Genomic DNA, 17,229 nt, shown 5'->3' with positions numbered 1-17,229 from the left:
ACAGGGGTCCCCCGGAGATCCTCTGCCTCCACTCTGGCCCTTTCTTGATAATGTGGTTTCAGAGAAGCCAGTTGGTTACCCGGCACTCCTCTTGGCTGCAGATGTACTAATGATTCCACTTACTATGCGAAGGGTGTTTCATGTGTGTCTCCTTAGCTCTGCTGACCAACAATTCATGGGATCCCCTCTGCCCCCTCTGAACTCTATCCAGTCTTTTTCTCTTCTGCATGCTTGAATCCCAGCTCAACAGATAGCCCCCAGGGACTCATAGAAAATGGATGGGGAGACCACTGCCATGGAGAGGGGACCCTTCCATGCAAGATGAGGCAGAGTTGCATACCTGGCATGCCAGACCTTGGTGGTGCGGTCTGGCTCTCTGATCAATCTGACAAGTCCCTGTATATGCTTTAGCCATGTTCTTCTGCATGCTGAAGATCTCTGACGATATTTTGTTTTTTGTACTTGCCTTATATATTATACTGAATGTATTTTTTATGGGAATCACAAATTTAACATCATATATTAAAAACGTCTTCAGCTGTGTTGCGCAATTAATCTTATGCATTATATCTGGAAGTATTCTGAACATGCATGACACAATCATATCATAGAATGCCTGCCTCTTGCACTTCTCTACATTTTATGCACATTACTGATAAAGTCTTTTTGCTTTCTCAGGTTTGGGATGAAACTCTTGCCAAGTCTGCAGAGGCTTGGGCTGCAACATGCATTTGGGACCATGGACCTTCCTATTTACTGAGATTCTTGGGCCAAAACCTATCTGTAAGAACTGGAAGGTAGGCAGGTGTTGTTTGGCAAAACCTTTTATTTTATAAAAATAGAGGGGGCCCCTCAGCTGGTGTCAGCATCAGTGGAGCTGCACCTTTGAACTATTCCAATGGCAAGACCTAAATTTGTCAACAGCTTATAAAGATTTTCATTACGTTCGGGAATCTGAGAATTAACAACTGGGAAATATGACTGTAAACAGGAATTTCAGGTAACGCCCTAAAGAGACACAATGGCCTAAAGTACTGAGGTTGAAGCAATGCCAAAAGGGGAGGAGAAAGAGAGAAAAATGTGCAAATGAAGCCAAATGGGAGCCAGTAGGCCCGGGTCACATGAGACTTAATAGAACTACAGAAAAGTAGTTTGTGAATGGTCTGGCCACGGATGCCAGGCCCAATGTTCTAATCTAACATAAAACCTTTTGAAAATGAACTGTCCCCCCTCACCCAAACCTCCATCTTTAAACGAACCTAGGTACCGATCCATACTTCAGCTGGTAAAGCCATGGTATGATGAAGTGAAGGACTATGCTTTTCCATACCCTCAAGACTGCAACCCTAGATGCCCTCTGAGATGCTATGGACCCATGTGCACACATTACACACAGGTCTGATGAGTTCCATTCTTCCTGCAACAATCTATAGTTTAGAACTGGACTTTTCTGTGATATAGCTCTGTGTGTGTTTGTGTGTGTGCATGCATCTGCGCAAACGTGTATATAAATAAATAATATTCTTTTTGATGTTGACTGCACCAAAAGAATAATGATTATTTATTCAGATGGTCTGGGCCACTTCCAATCGGATAGGCTGCGCAGTCCACACATGCCACAATATGAATGTCTGGGGATCTGTTTGGCGACGCGCTGTTTACTTGGTATGCAACTATGCCCCAAAGTAAGTTGCTTTCTTTTCATTCTGTTTGCTTTTATACTTCATGCCTGCGTGGCTTATTTGATAGGACTGTTTACTCCTTTTCTCCAGCTGGCATTCCAGTCATGCTTTTTGTGATGGGCCCACTTCCTCAAACATGTATAATAACTGAAATGATAAAAATGTACTAGTTTTGTATATAAAACAAACCAAAGAGAATAAAAAGATGTGTATTTAACACATCTCATTATCTTTTATTATTGTATTGACCGTCCTTTGCAGTACCCTTTACCCCCATCTTTTTCTCCTCATTCCCTTGTTTTGTTACAAATAATTAGGGCCCAGTTCTGCAAGCCATGCTTAACACTGATTTGCACTTACTGTCAGGAACTGGCCCACTGTAGGCTGGGACCCTTAGCTGTAAGTGTCTCTCAGGCCTTTTTTTTATTCTATAAAAAGCCTTGCACACCCATGGCGATGTATATAAAAAAAGAAGCAAGTGACAATGAATTGTATGGGTTTGATAAACTTTAAGTGGTGCAGGTCCACAAGTAGTAAAGAATATGGCACGGAATGAGTCTGAATAATTTCACTGCTTTATCTGCCATATGTACAGGGAGAAAAAGTTTAACTATGTCTCTGAAGATTTGCAGTCCCCAAACAGGTTGATTTTGGTGATAAAAGCTCAAGAGAAGAAACACCTTCTAGTTTGGGGTGTTTGGAAGGCAGTTCCTTTTTGCTTACTAATACAGTTAGGCTTTCTCTCCAAAAGTGGCATGCTAATACACGACCTGAAATATGCTAATGAGGTGCGGATGCAAATTCCCCACACCTCATTAGCATGAGGTCACATGATTTGTAGTCCGGAAGGAGCTATTCTGGACTTCAAAACAATGTGTAGAAGCACGGCCCTTCCAGAAGACCTGCCGAGGGCCGTGCTTCTACACATTGTTTTGGAGTCCGGAAGAGCATCTTCCGGACTACAAATCATATGACCTTACGCTAATGAGGCATGGGGAATTTGCATCCATGCCTCACTAGCATATTTTGGGCTGTTTATTACCATGCCACTTTCAGATAAATTGGCATGTGTAGAGACGGCCTTAGTGAAAACAGTAGTAGCAAAGGAACTAGAGGGGCATCAGTACAACCCGATCTGACTCCTACCTCCACACTTTGGAGATATTTACACTGAAATCCCAATTATGTCCCAAATATCGTAACTTGGGTCTCTCCTTTTAATAGCAACCTGTGCATTATAACGTATGCAACCATTATAAACCATGAAATAATTACAAAAGCATTAGGACTGAGGAGTCCTGTGGCATCCTAAAGATTTATTTGAGCATAAGATTTCATGGGTAAAACCCATTTCTTCAGATTCTTCAAATACAGACTAACACAGCTACCCCTCTGAGACTTAAAAGCATTAGGGTACATCATTAATTTTATTCAGTTTTGGCAAATGCGATATATCTCAAAAGAAGCATTGTCGAGAACTGCTAAATATTTGATTTATTATTTGATTGATTGTTAACCATGTAATAATGATACGTTACATTTTGGTGAGTTTTTTAATTTTTTTGTTCTAAAAGTCCTGACTTACTTTGCAGCTCCGTTTTAACTAGTCCTTATTCCCTCAAATTGATTTGTTCAGGGCTACTAAATACCAATGGCAAGTCTTAGACAGATTCATAAAAATGGTTAGACTTGTATAGGGATAAGATACAACAGTGTTTTAAATGAGATATGAGTTAGCATCCTTCAGAGCATAAGCGAACAACTCACTGACTAGAGGGAGCAAGGAAGAAACTTCCCTTATTTGCAGGCTATCCTGTAACACAAAGGGTTTCTTATATCTTCCTCTGATGTATTTGAGTGAATTTATGGTTCCAATCTTCCCTAATATAATCCCTAATATTTGCCTGTGTAACTGGGCATGACTCATCACCATGGCCACTCCAGCTGGTCACTTGGGAGTTAGCTCTTCCAGCCTCCAGAGTGCCCACTTCTGGCGGGTGTCTCACCTGCTGTTACCTACTTGTCTGTTCTATGCTCACTGATGTAAGCACCCATGTCTGTCCCTGACCACAGAGCCCTCCATCAGGCTACTGCCCTGGTGCAGTACCCCACACTCTGGGGTCTCCTTGGAAAGTCTTGGAAAGCCTCAGTAGCCCACAGCTGGTTATTACCTAGACCCTTACCTCAGGGGCAAAGTGCTGTCTGAAATGGCCACTCATCATTGGCAAGAAGGTTGTTGGACCTGCTGCCCTCTGCTATCTTGTCTGCCTCCCTGGAACTCTAGTACCCTCAGGCCTTGTCTCAGGCCCTGTAGCCTGGGAGCTTGCCTAGCGAGAGCTCCTCAGCTCTTCTCTGTATTAGAAAGCCCCTCTAGCTTCCTTGGCAGCTAGTTCCTTCCTGCTCTACTGCTGGAGCAAGAGTCTTCTCTCTTCCCTTGCAGGAGCCTTCATTTATACAGCCCTCAGCTGGGCCCTAATGGCTTGATACCTGCCACAGCTGCTGGCTTCACTATCTTCTCCCTCTCCCAGGGTTGGGTTTAACCCTTGCGAGGCCAGTGTGAGGCAGATTCCCTGTCACAGGCCCTGTCAGATAAAGGACTCAGTATTACAGGAACTGCTGTTATAGTCTGGGGTGACAATTCATTCGTCCCTGTTTTGATGTCATTGGCAATTTGCCTGGAAAGAATGAAAGAAACTTGGTAAGCACTTTAAGGTCAGGATCTGTGTATCTAGAATATAGGTCTCACTTCATCAGTCACAAAGACATTTGCCCCGTCCCACAACATACCATGGCATTATACAATAGGTCAGGGCAGGACGTGAAAAAAACCTCAGCAACCATTTTAAACCAAAAGGGATTTAGAAGTGCTGAATAATATTACTCCAGTAGGAGTTTGGCCAGGACATCAGTGCTATACCTCCCAATAGCTGGTGTCTACGCTACTTTAAACTGGTTGGAAAATAGGCCAGAAAACCTACATTGGCTATATAAGTTTCTGATTTCAGAAACAATGTAAGATGGTATGTTTAAAAATGCGTGTATGATTTAGACCAGAGGGAGGCAACCTGTGGCTCATGGGACACATGTGGTTCATTGGGGCTCAGCCTGTGTCCTTCAGACCCTCAGCTGCCCACCTCTTCCACACCTCTCATGCACTGGGGCACTTCACGTCCTTTGCGCCTGCTCCTCCCTCCGAGCACTTCTGGAGCAGGGAAATGTGGGGCTCCGGTGCCCTCTTGTGTGAGTGGCACGTGGGGAAGGAAGGAGCCGCAGGGCTGCAGATGGAATCCCAGTGGGGTGAGGGCTGATGGAGCCCACTGAGGTGAAGGAGGTCCACTCAAGCAGCTCACTCACTGTTTGCAGCTGTCCGTTGCTGTTTAGGTCAAACTAACTGATATAGTTAATGCATCTTTCTATTAATCATTCTTGATACGGAGAGAAGGAAGCCAACATTCAACTTGTGGCACCCGCTCTAGATTACAGTATCTGTTATCAAGGTAACATATTTCCCAGATAGCGTAGTCTACAGTGTCCATTTGGAACAGCAGTACACATGAGTAAAGTATGGGAGAGACTTCTACTTTCTTCCAAGGCACAATCCAAAATTGGCTTTTGATCCAGCTTTTTTGGCTGGGAGAGGGAAAATGAGAAACTGCTTCGAATATAACTGCATTAATCACTGCTGTAGCACACAACACAGAAATTAGAAGGTTTTCTTCTCAATTAAATGTAATCATAGAATCACAGAATCATAGAACAATAGAGCTGGAAGAGACCTAAAAAAGCCATTGAGTCCAGCCCCCTGCTCTAAGCAGGACCAAACCCATCAGATCAGCCCAGCCAGGGCTTTGTCAAGGCGAGACTTAAACACCTCCAGGGATGGAAACTCCACTACTTCCCTGGGTAGACCATTCCAATGCTTCACCACCCTCCTAGTGAAAAAGTTTTTCCTAATGTTCAACCTGGACCTTCCCAACCACAACTTGAGACCATTGTTCCATGTTCTGCCATCCATGACCACTGTGAACAGCCTCTCTCCAGCCTCTTTGCAACTTTCTTTGGCTACGTCTACACGTGAAGCCTACATCGAAGTAGCCTATTTCGATGTGGCGACATCGAAATAGGCTATTTCGATGAATAACGTCTACACGTCCTCCAGGGCTGGCAACGTCGATGTTCAACATCGACGTTGCGCAGCACCACATCGAAATAGGCGCAGCGAGGGAACGTCTACACGCCACAGTAGCACACATCGAAATAAGGGTGCCAGGCACAGCTGCAGACAGGGTCACAGGGCGGACTCAGCAGCCAGCTGCTCCGTTAAAGGGCCCCTCCCAGACACAGTTGCACTAAACAGCACAAGATACACAGAGCCGACAACGAGTTGCAGACCCTGTGCATGCAGCATGAATCCCCCGCTGCAGCAGCAGCAGCCAGAAGCCCTGGGCTGAGGGCTGCTGCACACGGTGACCATAGAGCCCCGCACGGGCTGGAGAGAGAGCGTCTCTCAACCCCCCAGCTGATGGCTGCCATGGAGGACCCCACAATTTCGACGTTGCGGGACGCGGATCGTCTACACGGTCCATACTTCGACGTTGAACGTCGAAGTAGGGCGCTATTCCGATCCCCTCATGAGGTTAGTGACTTCGACGTCTCGCCGCCTAATGTCGAAGTTAACTTCGAAATAGCGCCCGACGCGTGTAGCCGTGACGGGTGCTATTTTGAAGTTAGTGCCGCTACTTCGAAGTAGCGTGCACGTGTAGACACAGCTTTTCAGTAAGTTGAAGGCTGTTTTCAAGTTCCATTCTCAGTCTTCTCTTCTCCAGACTAAACAGTCCCAATTTCCTCAACCTTTCTTCATAAGTCATATGCTCCAGCCCCCTAATTATTTTGGTCGCCCTCCGCTGGACCCTTTCCAGAGTATCCACATCCTTCCTATAATTGAAGGCCCAGAACTGGACACAGTACTCCAGATGCAGCCTCACCAAAGTCGAATAAAGAGGAACAATCACTTCTTTGGATCTACTGGCAATGATCCTCTTGATGCAACCTAAAATATGCCATTAGCCTTGTTGGCTACAACGGCACACTGTTCACTCATGTCCAGCTTCTTGTCCACTACAACTCCCAGGTCCTTTTCTGCAGAACTACTACCACGCCAGTCGGACCCCAGCCTGTAACAACGCTTGGGATTCTTCCGGCCCAAGTGCCAGACTCTGCACTTATCCTTATTGAACCTCATTGGATTTCTTTCAGCCCAGTCTTCCAATTTGTCGAAGTCACTCTGGACCCTGTCCCTACCCTCCAGCATATCTACCTCTCCCCCTAGCTTAGTGTCATCTGCAAACTTGCTGAGGTTGCAATCCAATCCCTCATCCAGGTCATTGATATATATGTTGAACAGAACAGGACCCAGAACCAAACCTTGGGGCACTCTACTAGAAACTGACCGCCATCCCAACATTGAGCCATTGATCACTACCCGCTGGGCCCGCCCTTCTAGCCAGCTTTCTATTCATCTTACCGTCCATTTATCCAGTCCCCATTCCTTTAACTTGCTGACAAGAATGCTATGGGAGACCATATCTAAAGCTTTGCTAAAGTCAAGATAAATCATATCCATTGATTTTTCCTTATCCACAGAGCCAGTTATCTCATCGTAGAAAATAATCAGATTGGTCAGGCATGACTTGCCCTTCATAAATCCATTCTGACTATTTCTGATCACTTTCCTCTCCTCCCAGTGCCTCAAAATGACTTCCTTGAGGAGCCCCTCCATGACTTTTCCAGTTCAGAAGAAATCTAATGTTAGCTTTCTCCAGTGACTAACCTGTAATAATCCCAGAATCAATAGTGATGGGTCAATCTCTAAAATCTTAGGCTTTGTATAAACATCTGGAGGTCTGGATGATAGCTCTTCCACCTCTTTTGAGGTTACCCCACTCTTCATGATTGCCTCTGCAGACTCCTAGCTACTTGTATCCTGGGTCCTGTAGCAGAAACTACGCGCCCGCAGCTTCCAGACAAATCAATCATGAAATCCCAATGGACTCCTGAGTCCTTCTTCCTCATTTCTTCCTCATGAAATCCCAATAGATTTCTGACTTGATCTTTTAGTGAAACTTTCCAATCATCTCCTGGTTTCTGCACTCTTTCTACAATGCCACTGTGACCATCATTCATTTCCCCAGTTTCTCTGAGCAAACCATCCGGGGTTCACATTCAGTACACAAGAATAATCTATTCTAGCAACACCCTCAGGAGATCCACCCCATCTTGCAAATAACAGCACAAGTAATCTATTAATGGAAGTTTTAAAACTTTGCAACAACATAAGGTTACTAACAGGGAGGGGGTTGCTAAGTGGTTTGAGCATTAACCTGCTAAATCCAGAGTTGTGAGTTCAACCCTGGAGGGGACTGTTTAGGGACATGTTCCTTCCACAAAAACTCTCAGGGAGGGTGCTTGGTCCTGCTAAGAGAGCAGGAGACTAGACTCAATGACCTTCTGAGGTCCCTTCCAGCTCTACAAGATGTGTCTCTCCTCTTTTTTAAATGGTCTCTTTAACAAGAGCCCTCAGGTTCCTTTCTCTTTCTAGTGAGCAAAGTTACAAAGGTCATTCTTAAAGTAGTGTTTGTCACTAAATTAGTATGAAAATACTTTATGATACATGTTGGGCCATTTATCACCCAAACTCAGTTTGCCCTGATTAAGGGATATATTTTTCATAAATTACTAAATATGTGTATTGCTTTATATTTACAGGGGCAACTGGATTGGAGAAGCACCATATAAAGTAGGAGTCCCGTGTTCCGCATGTCCTCCTAGTTATGGAGGAGCTTGTACTGACAATCTTTGTTTTCCAGGAATAACATCAAACTACTTATATTGGTTTAAATGAGTTAACATAAGTTTACATTGTTTTTAAATAATTTGGCTGAGTAACAAAAGCTTATATATTGAATTTTGCACATATTTTATAAATATTTATATAGTAATACTATCTTTGTTTTCTTTGTATATGCTTTTCTATAATTAGCTCTCAGAGTACAGTACCAATTATTTTTAACTCTTTGGAATGTATAACTATAATTCTGCATTTCAGGCCATGATCATGTAGAGAAATACGAACTTAAATCTTCTTTAAAAAGTGTGACTTCCCAAAGAATATGTTCTCTTAGCTATAAAAAGCAAATGTCAAAGGGCAGTGGCAATTTACATGTAAAATGTGATCTTTCCCTTTGAGAATACAGATATAGATAGATAATGGTCACTAGAAACTACACCAATGCTTTAAAAAAGAAAAATATAGAAATGTACAAAATATGTGCAAACCCACCCCCCAAATACTTTGCCTTCTTCTTGCCAACAGTTATTCCAGTTTCCACGTATGCTTATTTCTGCATAGTCAATGGGAGTATGAACAAAAGTAACCATATGTGTGAGAGGAGCTCCAGCATTCAGCCCTATAAGAGCTCCCCCGACATAACAGATATTTCAAGAGTTCAACACACAGATGTTGCTGTCATGAGTTGTGCCTGCTTTGAGGTCCCCAAGTAAAGAACAGGGAGCCATGCTGGCCCTTGTACCACTAAGAAATATGGTTGAATTGAAAGTACCCATCACTAAACCTCACTAAAGCTTTGTTTAAAGTAGAAAACTGTATCACTTTAACTAAACTCTATAATTAACAATGTAGAATCCCATTAGTGTGATGCAGATATATTGATATGGAGACACTTTATGCCAGAATAACTAATCTATATGGGAAGGAGTATAAGTATATTGGCATAACCCACTATTATTCTATTATATATGCATCTGTATTAGGACTTTTACCTATATAAATATATGAATAAAAAGTCACATCCCTAGCTGAAATAGTCTGGCAGGTAAAATTTCCAATCAATTTTAAATACAGGATATCTCAAATAAAAAGTACAATGTGAAAAAGCAAACTTCTATTTATTTTAAAAAAGAAAAAAACTAACCATTGTACAACAAATATTGAACGTCTGTAAAAATGTTGACAGAGTGAAGCTATTTCCTGAAAAGTATCACGATAAAGCATGGAAAATATATATCTATATTTGTTCTCCCCCTAAATAGCAAATGTCTTCTGAGAGCTAAGTAGAAAATGCATGGAGAAAGGGACTACCGCTGAAATTAGAACACCATATATATGTACAGATAACTTGTCCTGAGTGGTACGCATAACAGAAAAGGGTCTGAATACTGCCCTCGGACACATGTGACCCACAGTCATTAATGTGACATTAAAGCAAAAGTCATTAAAAAGTTGTGCATTCATATTACAGGACAGAATTTTCCCATGCTGAACAAGGAACACAAGTGATTAGCTGTTTACAATTTTCCACATTTACACTCTGCCTGCCACAGATGTGTTGGATGGAGTGGCAAATTATATGAGCCTCAATTGTACATGAGCCCTAGCAATACTCAAGTATGGGGGCCAAGCTCGACCAATGTTTGGGGTTTAGTCAAACAGTCCAACTGACTGAAATGCACACCTCTGCAAAGGGGAAGATACAAGCTCTGTGCAGAACTCAAGACCCTATTTGAAAGGGTTAGGTTTAAGTGGTAGATAGGCCATGTTCTGTAATCCAATGGGAGTTTTTCAGTAAAGACTGTTGAGGTAAAAATGGACTTTTGCTTCCCATAACAGATGGAGGAACAGATACAATTTTACACATTTTCATTTCCTTTCATCTGCAAAAATTGTAATATGTAACAGGCAGAGAGTATGCTAACACGCTTTACCCTGCAGGGTCTAAGGATTAGGGTGCATGCTTAATAATTATGCACTTTGTAACTTGCAACTTGTGCGTTGTGTGGTAAACTTTCCAAATAGAACAAAAAATGTACATTAATTTATAATTCTGTAATCAACTGAAAGTATGATTACGGGTATGTATGTTATTGTATCTGTAACTTGTTTTAACTTGGTAATAATAAGTTAAACATTTGGGACATTTTGTTTTCTGTGCATATAAGTAATAAGAATCTTTGCTACTATCAAACAGGTAAGCAGATTTTTTTCGAAATTTACAGTAATGGTGCTATGGGTGATTATATCTGACATAATCACACTGTAATTTACAGCAGCAGGAAATAATCTGGATATAAGCTATTTCATAAGAGCAGCTTTTGAGAAAACCAGCAGCAAGCATGTAGTTTAACATACTTCATCTAACAGAGAAGGTTACAGCTAACTGGACATTTGACTAACCAAATGAAGTTTATCCTTCATTTTTTTTTTTTTACAAACTTGCATTATCTGTTTGAATCCCTGTAATTTCTCTCACCAGATTTCTCTTTGGTTGAGTAATGACAATGCCAGCAAAGATCTACCTTAATGGTCTGTGTCAGTGCTGCTTGATTGATGACCTGACACAAAATGCTGTTGGAATAGAAGTACAAGAAATGTGTTGAAGACAAAAGGTGTCACATAACATACTTTTATGATTATAGGTCTATGATGAGAAAAGAGAAAGCCAACACCCCGCCCCCCGCAAATACCGTAGGGAATATTCCACCCATTTCACAGATTTACAGCTCAATATTTCTTTCCCCAACAGAGCAAAACAGAAATGTACTTTTATAACAGTAAATTGGCTATTGACAAATTACGGCCATGTCCACACGGGCAGCTTCTGTCGACAAAACTGAGCTTTTGTCGCCAAAACTCACTGAGCATCTACATGGTTAAAGAGCTCTGTCAAGAGTTTATCAACAAAACTCAGCTGCTCAGTTGGCAGTGTTATCCCTGTTCCCGATCAAGTATAACACCTCTGTCAATAGTGTTTTGTTGACAGAGTGCCCATGTAGACAGTTCAGTCGACAGAAAGGCCTTCTGGTTTCCCGTACATCTCTGTTTGCAGAGCTTCCGCTTAGCCGTTCTGTTGAGAGAGGACAGTGTAGTCTGGCTGCTCTCTGTCGACAGAGCAGCTTGCTCTTTTTATCTGCTTTTGCGTATAGACACTATCTGTTGACAGAGATACTGGCAAGATTTCTCTGTTGACGGTGGCTGCCATGGAGACATGGCCTATTCCTTTTGGATTCAGGTATTTTTTGTTCTATTTTAAATATTAAGCAGATATTTCTGAATTGTACAGAAACAACAAAATAGGGATGAAGAATAACAGTGATTTAAAAGAAGAAACATTTAGGAGAGTTATACAAATAAAAAGCTAAAAGGATGCAGCAATGCTATTAAGAATCCAAGGCAGGCCTTCCTGTTATAATAACTGCCTGTCATATTTTGGGCTCGTTCACTGTTGGCTAGTAAAAGCTGACTTTTTGGTGCTAAACTATATATTCCTATGCTGGAGACATTTCTTGCAGAAGATGAGTTTTATTTCTAACACATGTTCTAGTAGTGCTTTTTGAACCATTTCTGATGGAGCACAATATCTGTGGGTAGGTCAATGAGACATTGGGCCAAATTCTGGTTACAGAAGTATGTAGATGGCTCCCATTGGTTTAACTAAGAGCCTGACATGCTAAAGGGAAAAATAGACTATTCTTAAAAAAATTAATAGATAAAAAAGCCCTACCCTCATTACACTTTGCACTTGAACAAAAACAACAAGAAGTCTTGTCTTGTGTGTGCATATGACAAAGCAAGTCTTTGCCCACGAAAGCTTATGCTCCAAAAAATCTGTTAGTCCATTAGGTGGCACAGGACTTCTTGTTCTTTGTGTGGATACAGATTAACACGGCTATCCCCTGATAATTTGCACTTGAAGTTTCTGATTATTGTCAATCAGTGTCCTATGCAAAGAATAGCAGATGGTTAAGGCTTCTAATAGTAATGATTTCAAATTGTCTATGAACACCTTCTAGTGACCCTAGATCACCTCCTGGGGAATAACCTACCTCAAAAACTCTAAGGTTCACTTTGCTTAAATGGCCCTGGAATGGCATACATTCCCCTCTCTAGGAACCAATACAGTTCCCACTGAATTCCAAGTGACAGGGATTTGGCGTTATTTCAGTCAATAGGAATTTTGGCACTAAGTGACTGATTCTGGACCTATTTAACTAAGGTAACAGAAGATAAGGGAGAAAAGCAGAGTTCAGTGGAGTTGCGTGAATGTTACTAAGGGTAGAATTAGACTTCATGTGCACCTAACTCTCTTATCAAAGCTCAGAGTTAAACACAGGAATCTGGAAGAAAATAAGCACTATGGCAAAACTGATAAATATCGCAGTTAGGGCGTTATACCTATTTCTTCTAGAGGAAAAAGAATACTTCCAATTCATAGATGACATTTTCATTTATTATTAACCATAATTTCCAGTCCTTCTTTCTGCTCAGTATTTGGTTACTGAGTTTGGCTCAAGATGTGGTAATTACCTGGCAAACAGGACATACATAGCTGCATTGTTGTAGATTGCAGTTCTTTATTCAGACAGATTAATGGAATGGGCTTAAATTCCTTGTTTAGGAGCCATCCACTTCCAACACGCTAAACAGCATTACAGAGAGGAGCTCTCCTTTCAGAAGGCACTACAGAGATAACAGGAATAAAACATCTTGAATTCAAAATAATTTTCTTGTCTTCTGCAGAATGACATATCCAGGTAGAAAACGGGTTTCTCCTTGTTTAACTCGTGACAATATAGTGCATCCTTCTATGCTGTTCACGTTCACTCTGGTAAAATCCTTCCTGTAAACTCACTGGAGCTTCAGCATGTCATCATACAAGGCAGAAACTATTTAGATACAAAGGCTATGTCTACACTACCAGATAAGTTCAAATTTAAGGCAGTTAGCTCAATTGTACCAAGTTACTGTCTTCACTGTAAATACCATTGGCTCAATTTAGGGAGCACTAATATCGATATCATAACATCGTTGGAACCGGCTGGGTGTAGCATTAAGCTCCCATTTAAAAGTTCAAATGAAGGCTGGGGCAGAAGCCCCATGTCTTTGCATCAAGTTCAATAGCCTCCGGAGGCTGATTGGTGCTGCTGCACCTGGCTCCCTGTTCCCCGTCACTTGTAGGAGCCAGGAAACTGACTGGTGCTGCTGTACCTGGCTCCCTGCTGAGCCTGGCCCCTGGCTCTGGTGAGCTGGGTGCAGCTGCACTGGTCAGTTTTGTGGCATACCCAAGCTGCAAGGACCCAGGACCCAGGCAGCAGGGTGAGCGCTGCTGGCGGTAGGGGTGCAGCAGGGCTCAGGGGAAGGGTGCAGATTGAGGGGCTGAGGGAACTGTGGAATAGGTTCCCACAATGCACTGCTGCAACAATTGATGTTTGGCCATTCAGTGTGGCAGCATTAACTCGACTTTGTGTGGACTTTGTGTGAAGTGCGGATCCTCAAAACTGAATTTATAAAACACAGCGTTATAAAATTGAATTTAATAAAATCAGTTTTTCTGGTAGTGTAGACGTAGCCCATGTTAAAGCTAATACCCTCTCCAAGGGGAGTTAGTGGCAATATGGCATTGATCTGAAGCAATAAACCTCTTTGTTTCATGCATGGTCCTATTGTTTCATTGAAGAAGTGCTTGAGTGCTGGGATTCATTTAATAAATAAACTCATTTCAGAAAATCTGTAATTGCTAAATGCTTGTATATTTGCTTTCTCTTCATTTGCATACTGTACCATACCAGAATAGAAGGTGTTGTCATTCATACATTCAATATAGGATATGATTTTGACTAGCTAAAACCAACCCAAAATATTTTCAGTATTTATACAAAGAAATTTGTTTCTCACACATTTTCAGGTTTCTTTCTTTCTTTCTTTCTTTTCTTATATTTGATAAGAAAGTTCATTTGACAGGTATTGAAGTGAATTATTGAACATATTTTTCCATGTTATATGATGACACATATATATGTATGTTATAACTCAGATATAAACTGCTATTCCTGTTTCAATTCTTGGTGTTATAAAAACATAAAGAAATATAGATTATTTTGAACTTGTGTATAATGTCTATGCATTTAAATAAATAATTAAAATGATCCGTATTTATACCTGATGTTCTTTTTTGTTTGTTTGTTTTGCTGTTTTATTTTATTTGTCTAATGAAAACCCTATGTCATCTGGCCTTTCTGAAATCCTTCTTTGGGTCTCAGCAGGTCTATCAGTCTCAGCTAGCTTGGCTTCCATTTTCAGGTCTCATGAGTAATGGGGAAGAAGCTGTATTCTGACCGGAGTGAGCTAATCTCATGAGTTTTGAACAAAACAGCCACTCAGACTCAATCAGAAAAAGCCACTTCTCAACAGCACCACCATCTACCTATGGAAAGACTTATATGACCTCTTGATTGTAGCTTAAGAATTAATATTCTTCAGTATTATAGCTAATCTTACTAATGTGCACTGATCAGGAATATTGGAAACAATTATGTATATGCTTTATTTTTGGTCTCCTACTTAAGTATCTTGAATACATTGGTTGATGCACCAACTACCTTCCACCTGCATGCCTACAAAAGTAGTATTTTGAATTTCTACTTGAAAATTAGCAGATTCAATGACAAAGAAATATACTTTACCTTCTCTCAAATAATTACTATTTATCTATGCTTGATGCTGAACCAACAGCAAAATAGTCTGAAGCCAATGGTTAAATAGTCTGAAGTAAATAGGTTGAAATTCACTGAGAAGAAATGCAAAGAACTCCCCTTCAGAAGCAACAAAAGTACACAAAGCGGGAAATGACTGCCTAGAAAGGAGTACTGTAGATAGGGATGTGGGGGCTAATAGTGGATCACAATTAAATATGAATACATAACTCTACTACAAATAAGCAAACATCATTCTGGGATACATTAGCAAAGGCTATTGTAAGCAAGACATGAGATGTAATTCTTCCACTCTACTTTGTGCTGATTAGGTCTCAGCTGGAGTTTTATATCCAGTGCTGAGTGCCAAATTTTGGGAGAGAGATGGACAAACCGAGCTTGCTGTATTTCTCTAACACCATCCTCATATGTGTATAGAAAACAGCAGGGATGTCCTTATATCTCTGGCTCAAGATTGTCCATGCCCACTGGCCCCCTCCCATGTGGAAACAATTCTATATTGGCATTCCCTGGGTAACAGCAAGCTCCAAAATCCATTGCTAACATCTAATATGGAAAAACATTTCATTTCTGAAGAGATTTTAGAAATCATGTCTGGGTAAGTTGCTTCCTCTGGGACCATAGGTTTAGCTAAATCATTCACTTCTTAATAATCAATAGTTAATTGAAAACGACCAGTTGATTTCTCAACAGGCTGTACCTGGAGAATTACAGCCAAAGGCTTGTCTTCTAACGGGCTTTCAAAGTGTTCATGCTGTCCATTACAGGTGCGCTTACCTTTCTGGGCACTAGATGTTGTAGAGGAGGATCTCCACCCACCCGGTAAAATGTCAGTGCCCATGCATCCACAGTCCAATACGTCCCTACCCCTACTGCTGGGGCCATATGGCCCATCTCTTTAACCCACATCAGTCAACTAAAGAAAGACCTTAGCTAAACTGAACTTTGCACAGTTCCTGTCACAGCTCTCATGACAATAAATTCCTCATCTCCTACTTCAATTTGCTATAGGAGACCCTTCAACTAAGCCTACACTCTGAGTATTCACTCACAGAATTCCTTCTGGACTATTTATCACCATCTCCCCTTCTCTTTTAATTGTATGAGCAAAGATTGTGGTATTAGATGCAATTGTAAGGCCCACAGATCTGGGCTGCCAGCCCCAGGGATAAAACCTGTGAGCACAGTGTCTAAAGCCCAGCACTCTACCACATGAGCTAAAGGTCAGCTGCCTCTCAGCCAAGGCTGTAGAGCAGAGACTTCACTCACCCCAGATGAGGTCTCAGTGCCTCTGGGTACTACACAATTATTACAGAAACTGGGTGCCCAGTGACCCCTTGAATGAGTTCCCTTCTCTAATACAGTCTGTCATTGTAATTGGAGCCCACTAGCCACTAATATTTCTTTACAGGCCCCAGCTACACTTGTTGAGAGAGAGGGTCACTGCCAGTTCCTAAGTTATGCCCTACAAACATGCAGGGTTTGTGGGTTTGACTCCCCCACCCTCTGGGCTTAATATTTCTCCTTGACATTAGTAATCATCGAGCCCACCTTATGACTCTCCCTTTTCATTCTATCACCCAGGCACTCTAAAACCATTTCTTCCTGCTTCTGTTTTCAGGAATGTATCCTGACTAATCTGTTGGGTGACTTTTGTTCTTTAATTTGCCAAGTTTGTCTACAGTTCCTTAGCATGTTCCCACAATTTCCCCAAAACAATATAATTTTCCCTTTAATACATATATCCTTGATTTCTTAAACTTCTTTCTTCTTGCCCTTTATATGTTCCCTTACTCCCGTACCCATGCCCTCTACTCCTCCAATTAGTTTCATGTTTTTCCTGTTTCTACTTTGAACAATTAAGCTCCACTACAGGTATCATGTTCTTATCCACTTTTCACAAATGCTGAGCTCTATTGAGCCTATACATTTGATTACTGAGCTTAGAGGCATCTGACAAAGTGGGCTCCTGCCCACAAAA

The 17,229-nt window shown here is 41.5% G+C and overlaps 1 protein-coding gene across 1 annotated transcript in view; it reads left to right on the top strand.

Annotated features, from left to right (window-relative positions):
- The window catches only part of PI15 (peptidase inhibitor 15), a 44,820-nt gene extending 30,172 nt beyond the window's left edge, over positions 1–14,648 (top strand). Inside the window, exons 3-6 of the mRNA XM_074985730.1 lie at positions 679–797; positions 1,264–1,396; positions 1,570–1,685; positions 8,448–14,648. Of these exons, the coding sequence (XP_074841831.1) occupies positions 679–797; positions 1,264–1,396; positions 1,570–1,685; positions 8,448–8,583 (504 nt within the window). The 3' untranslated portion in view covers positions 8,584–14,648. The remainder of the gene's footprint in view (positions 1–678; positions 798–1,263; positions 1,397–1,569; positions 1,686–8,447) is intronic.
- The last annotated feature ends 2,581 nt before the right edge of the window (positions 14,649–17,229 follow it).

This window comes from Carettochelys insculpta, chromosome 2, assembly GCF_033958435.1.
Source record: "Carettochelys insculpta isolate YL-2023 chromosome 2, ASM3395843v1, whole genome shotgun sequence".
NCBI classification, from domain to species: domain Eukaryota; kingdom Metazoa; phylum Chordata; order Testudines; family Carettochelyidae; genus Carettochelys; species Carettochelys insculpta.
This window is presented reverse-complemented; position numbering and strand designations above follow the sequence as displayed.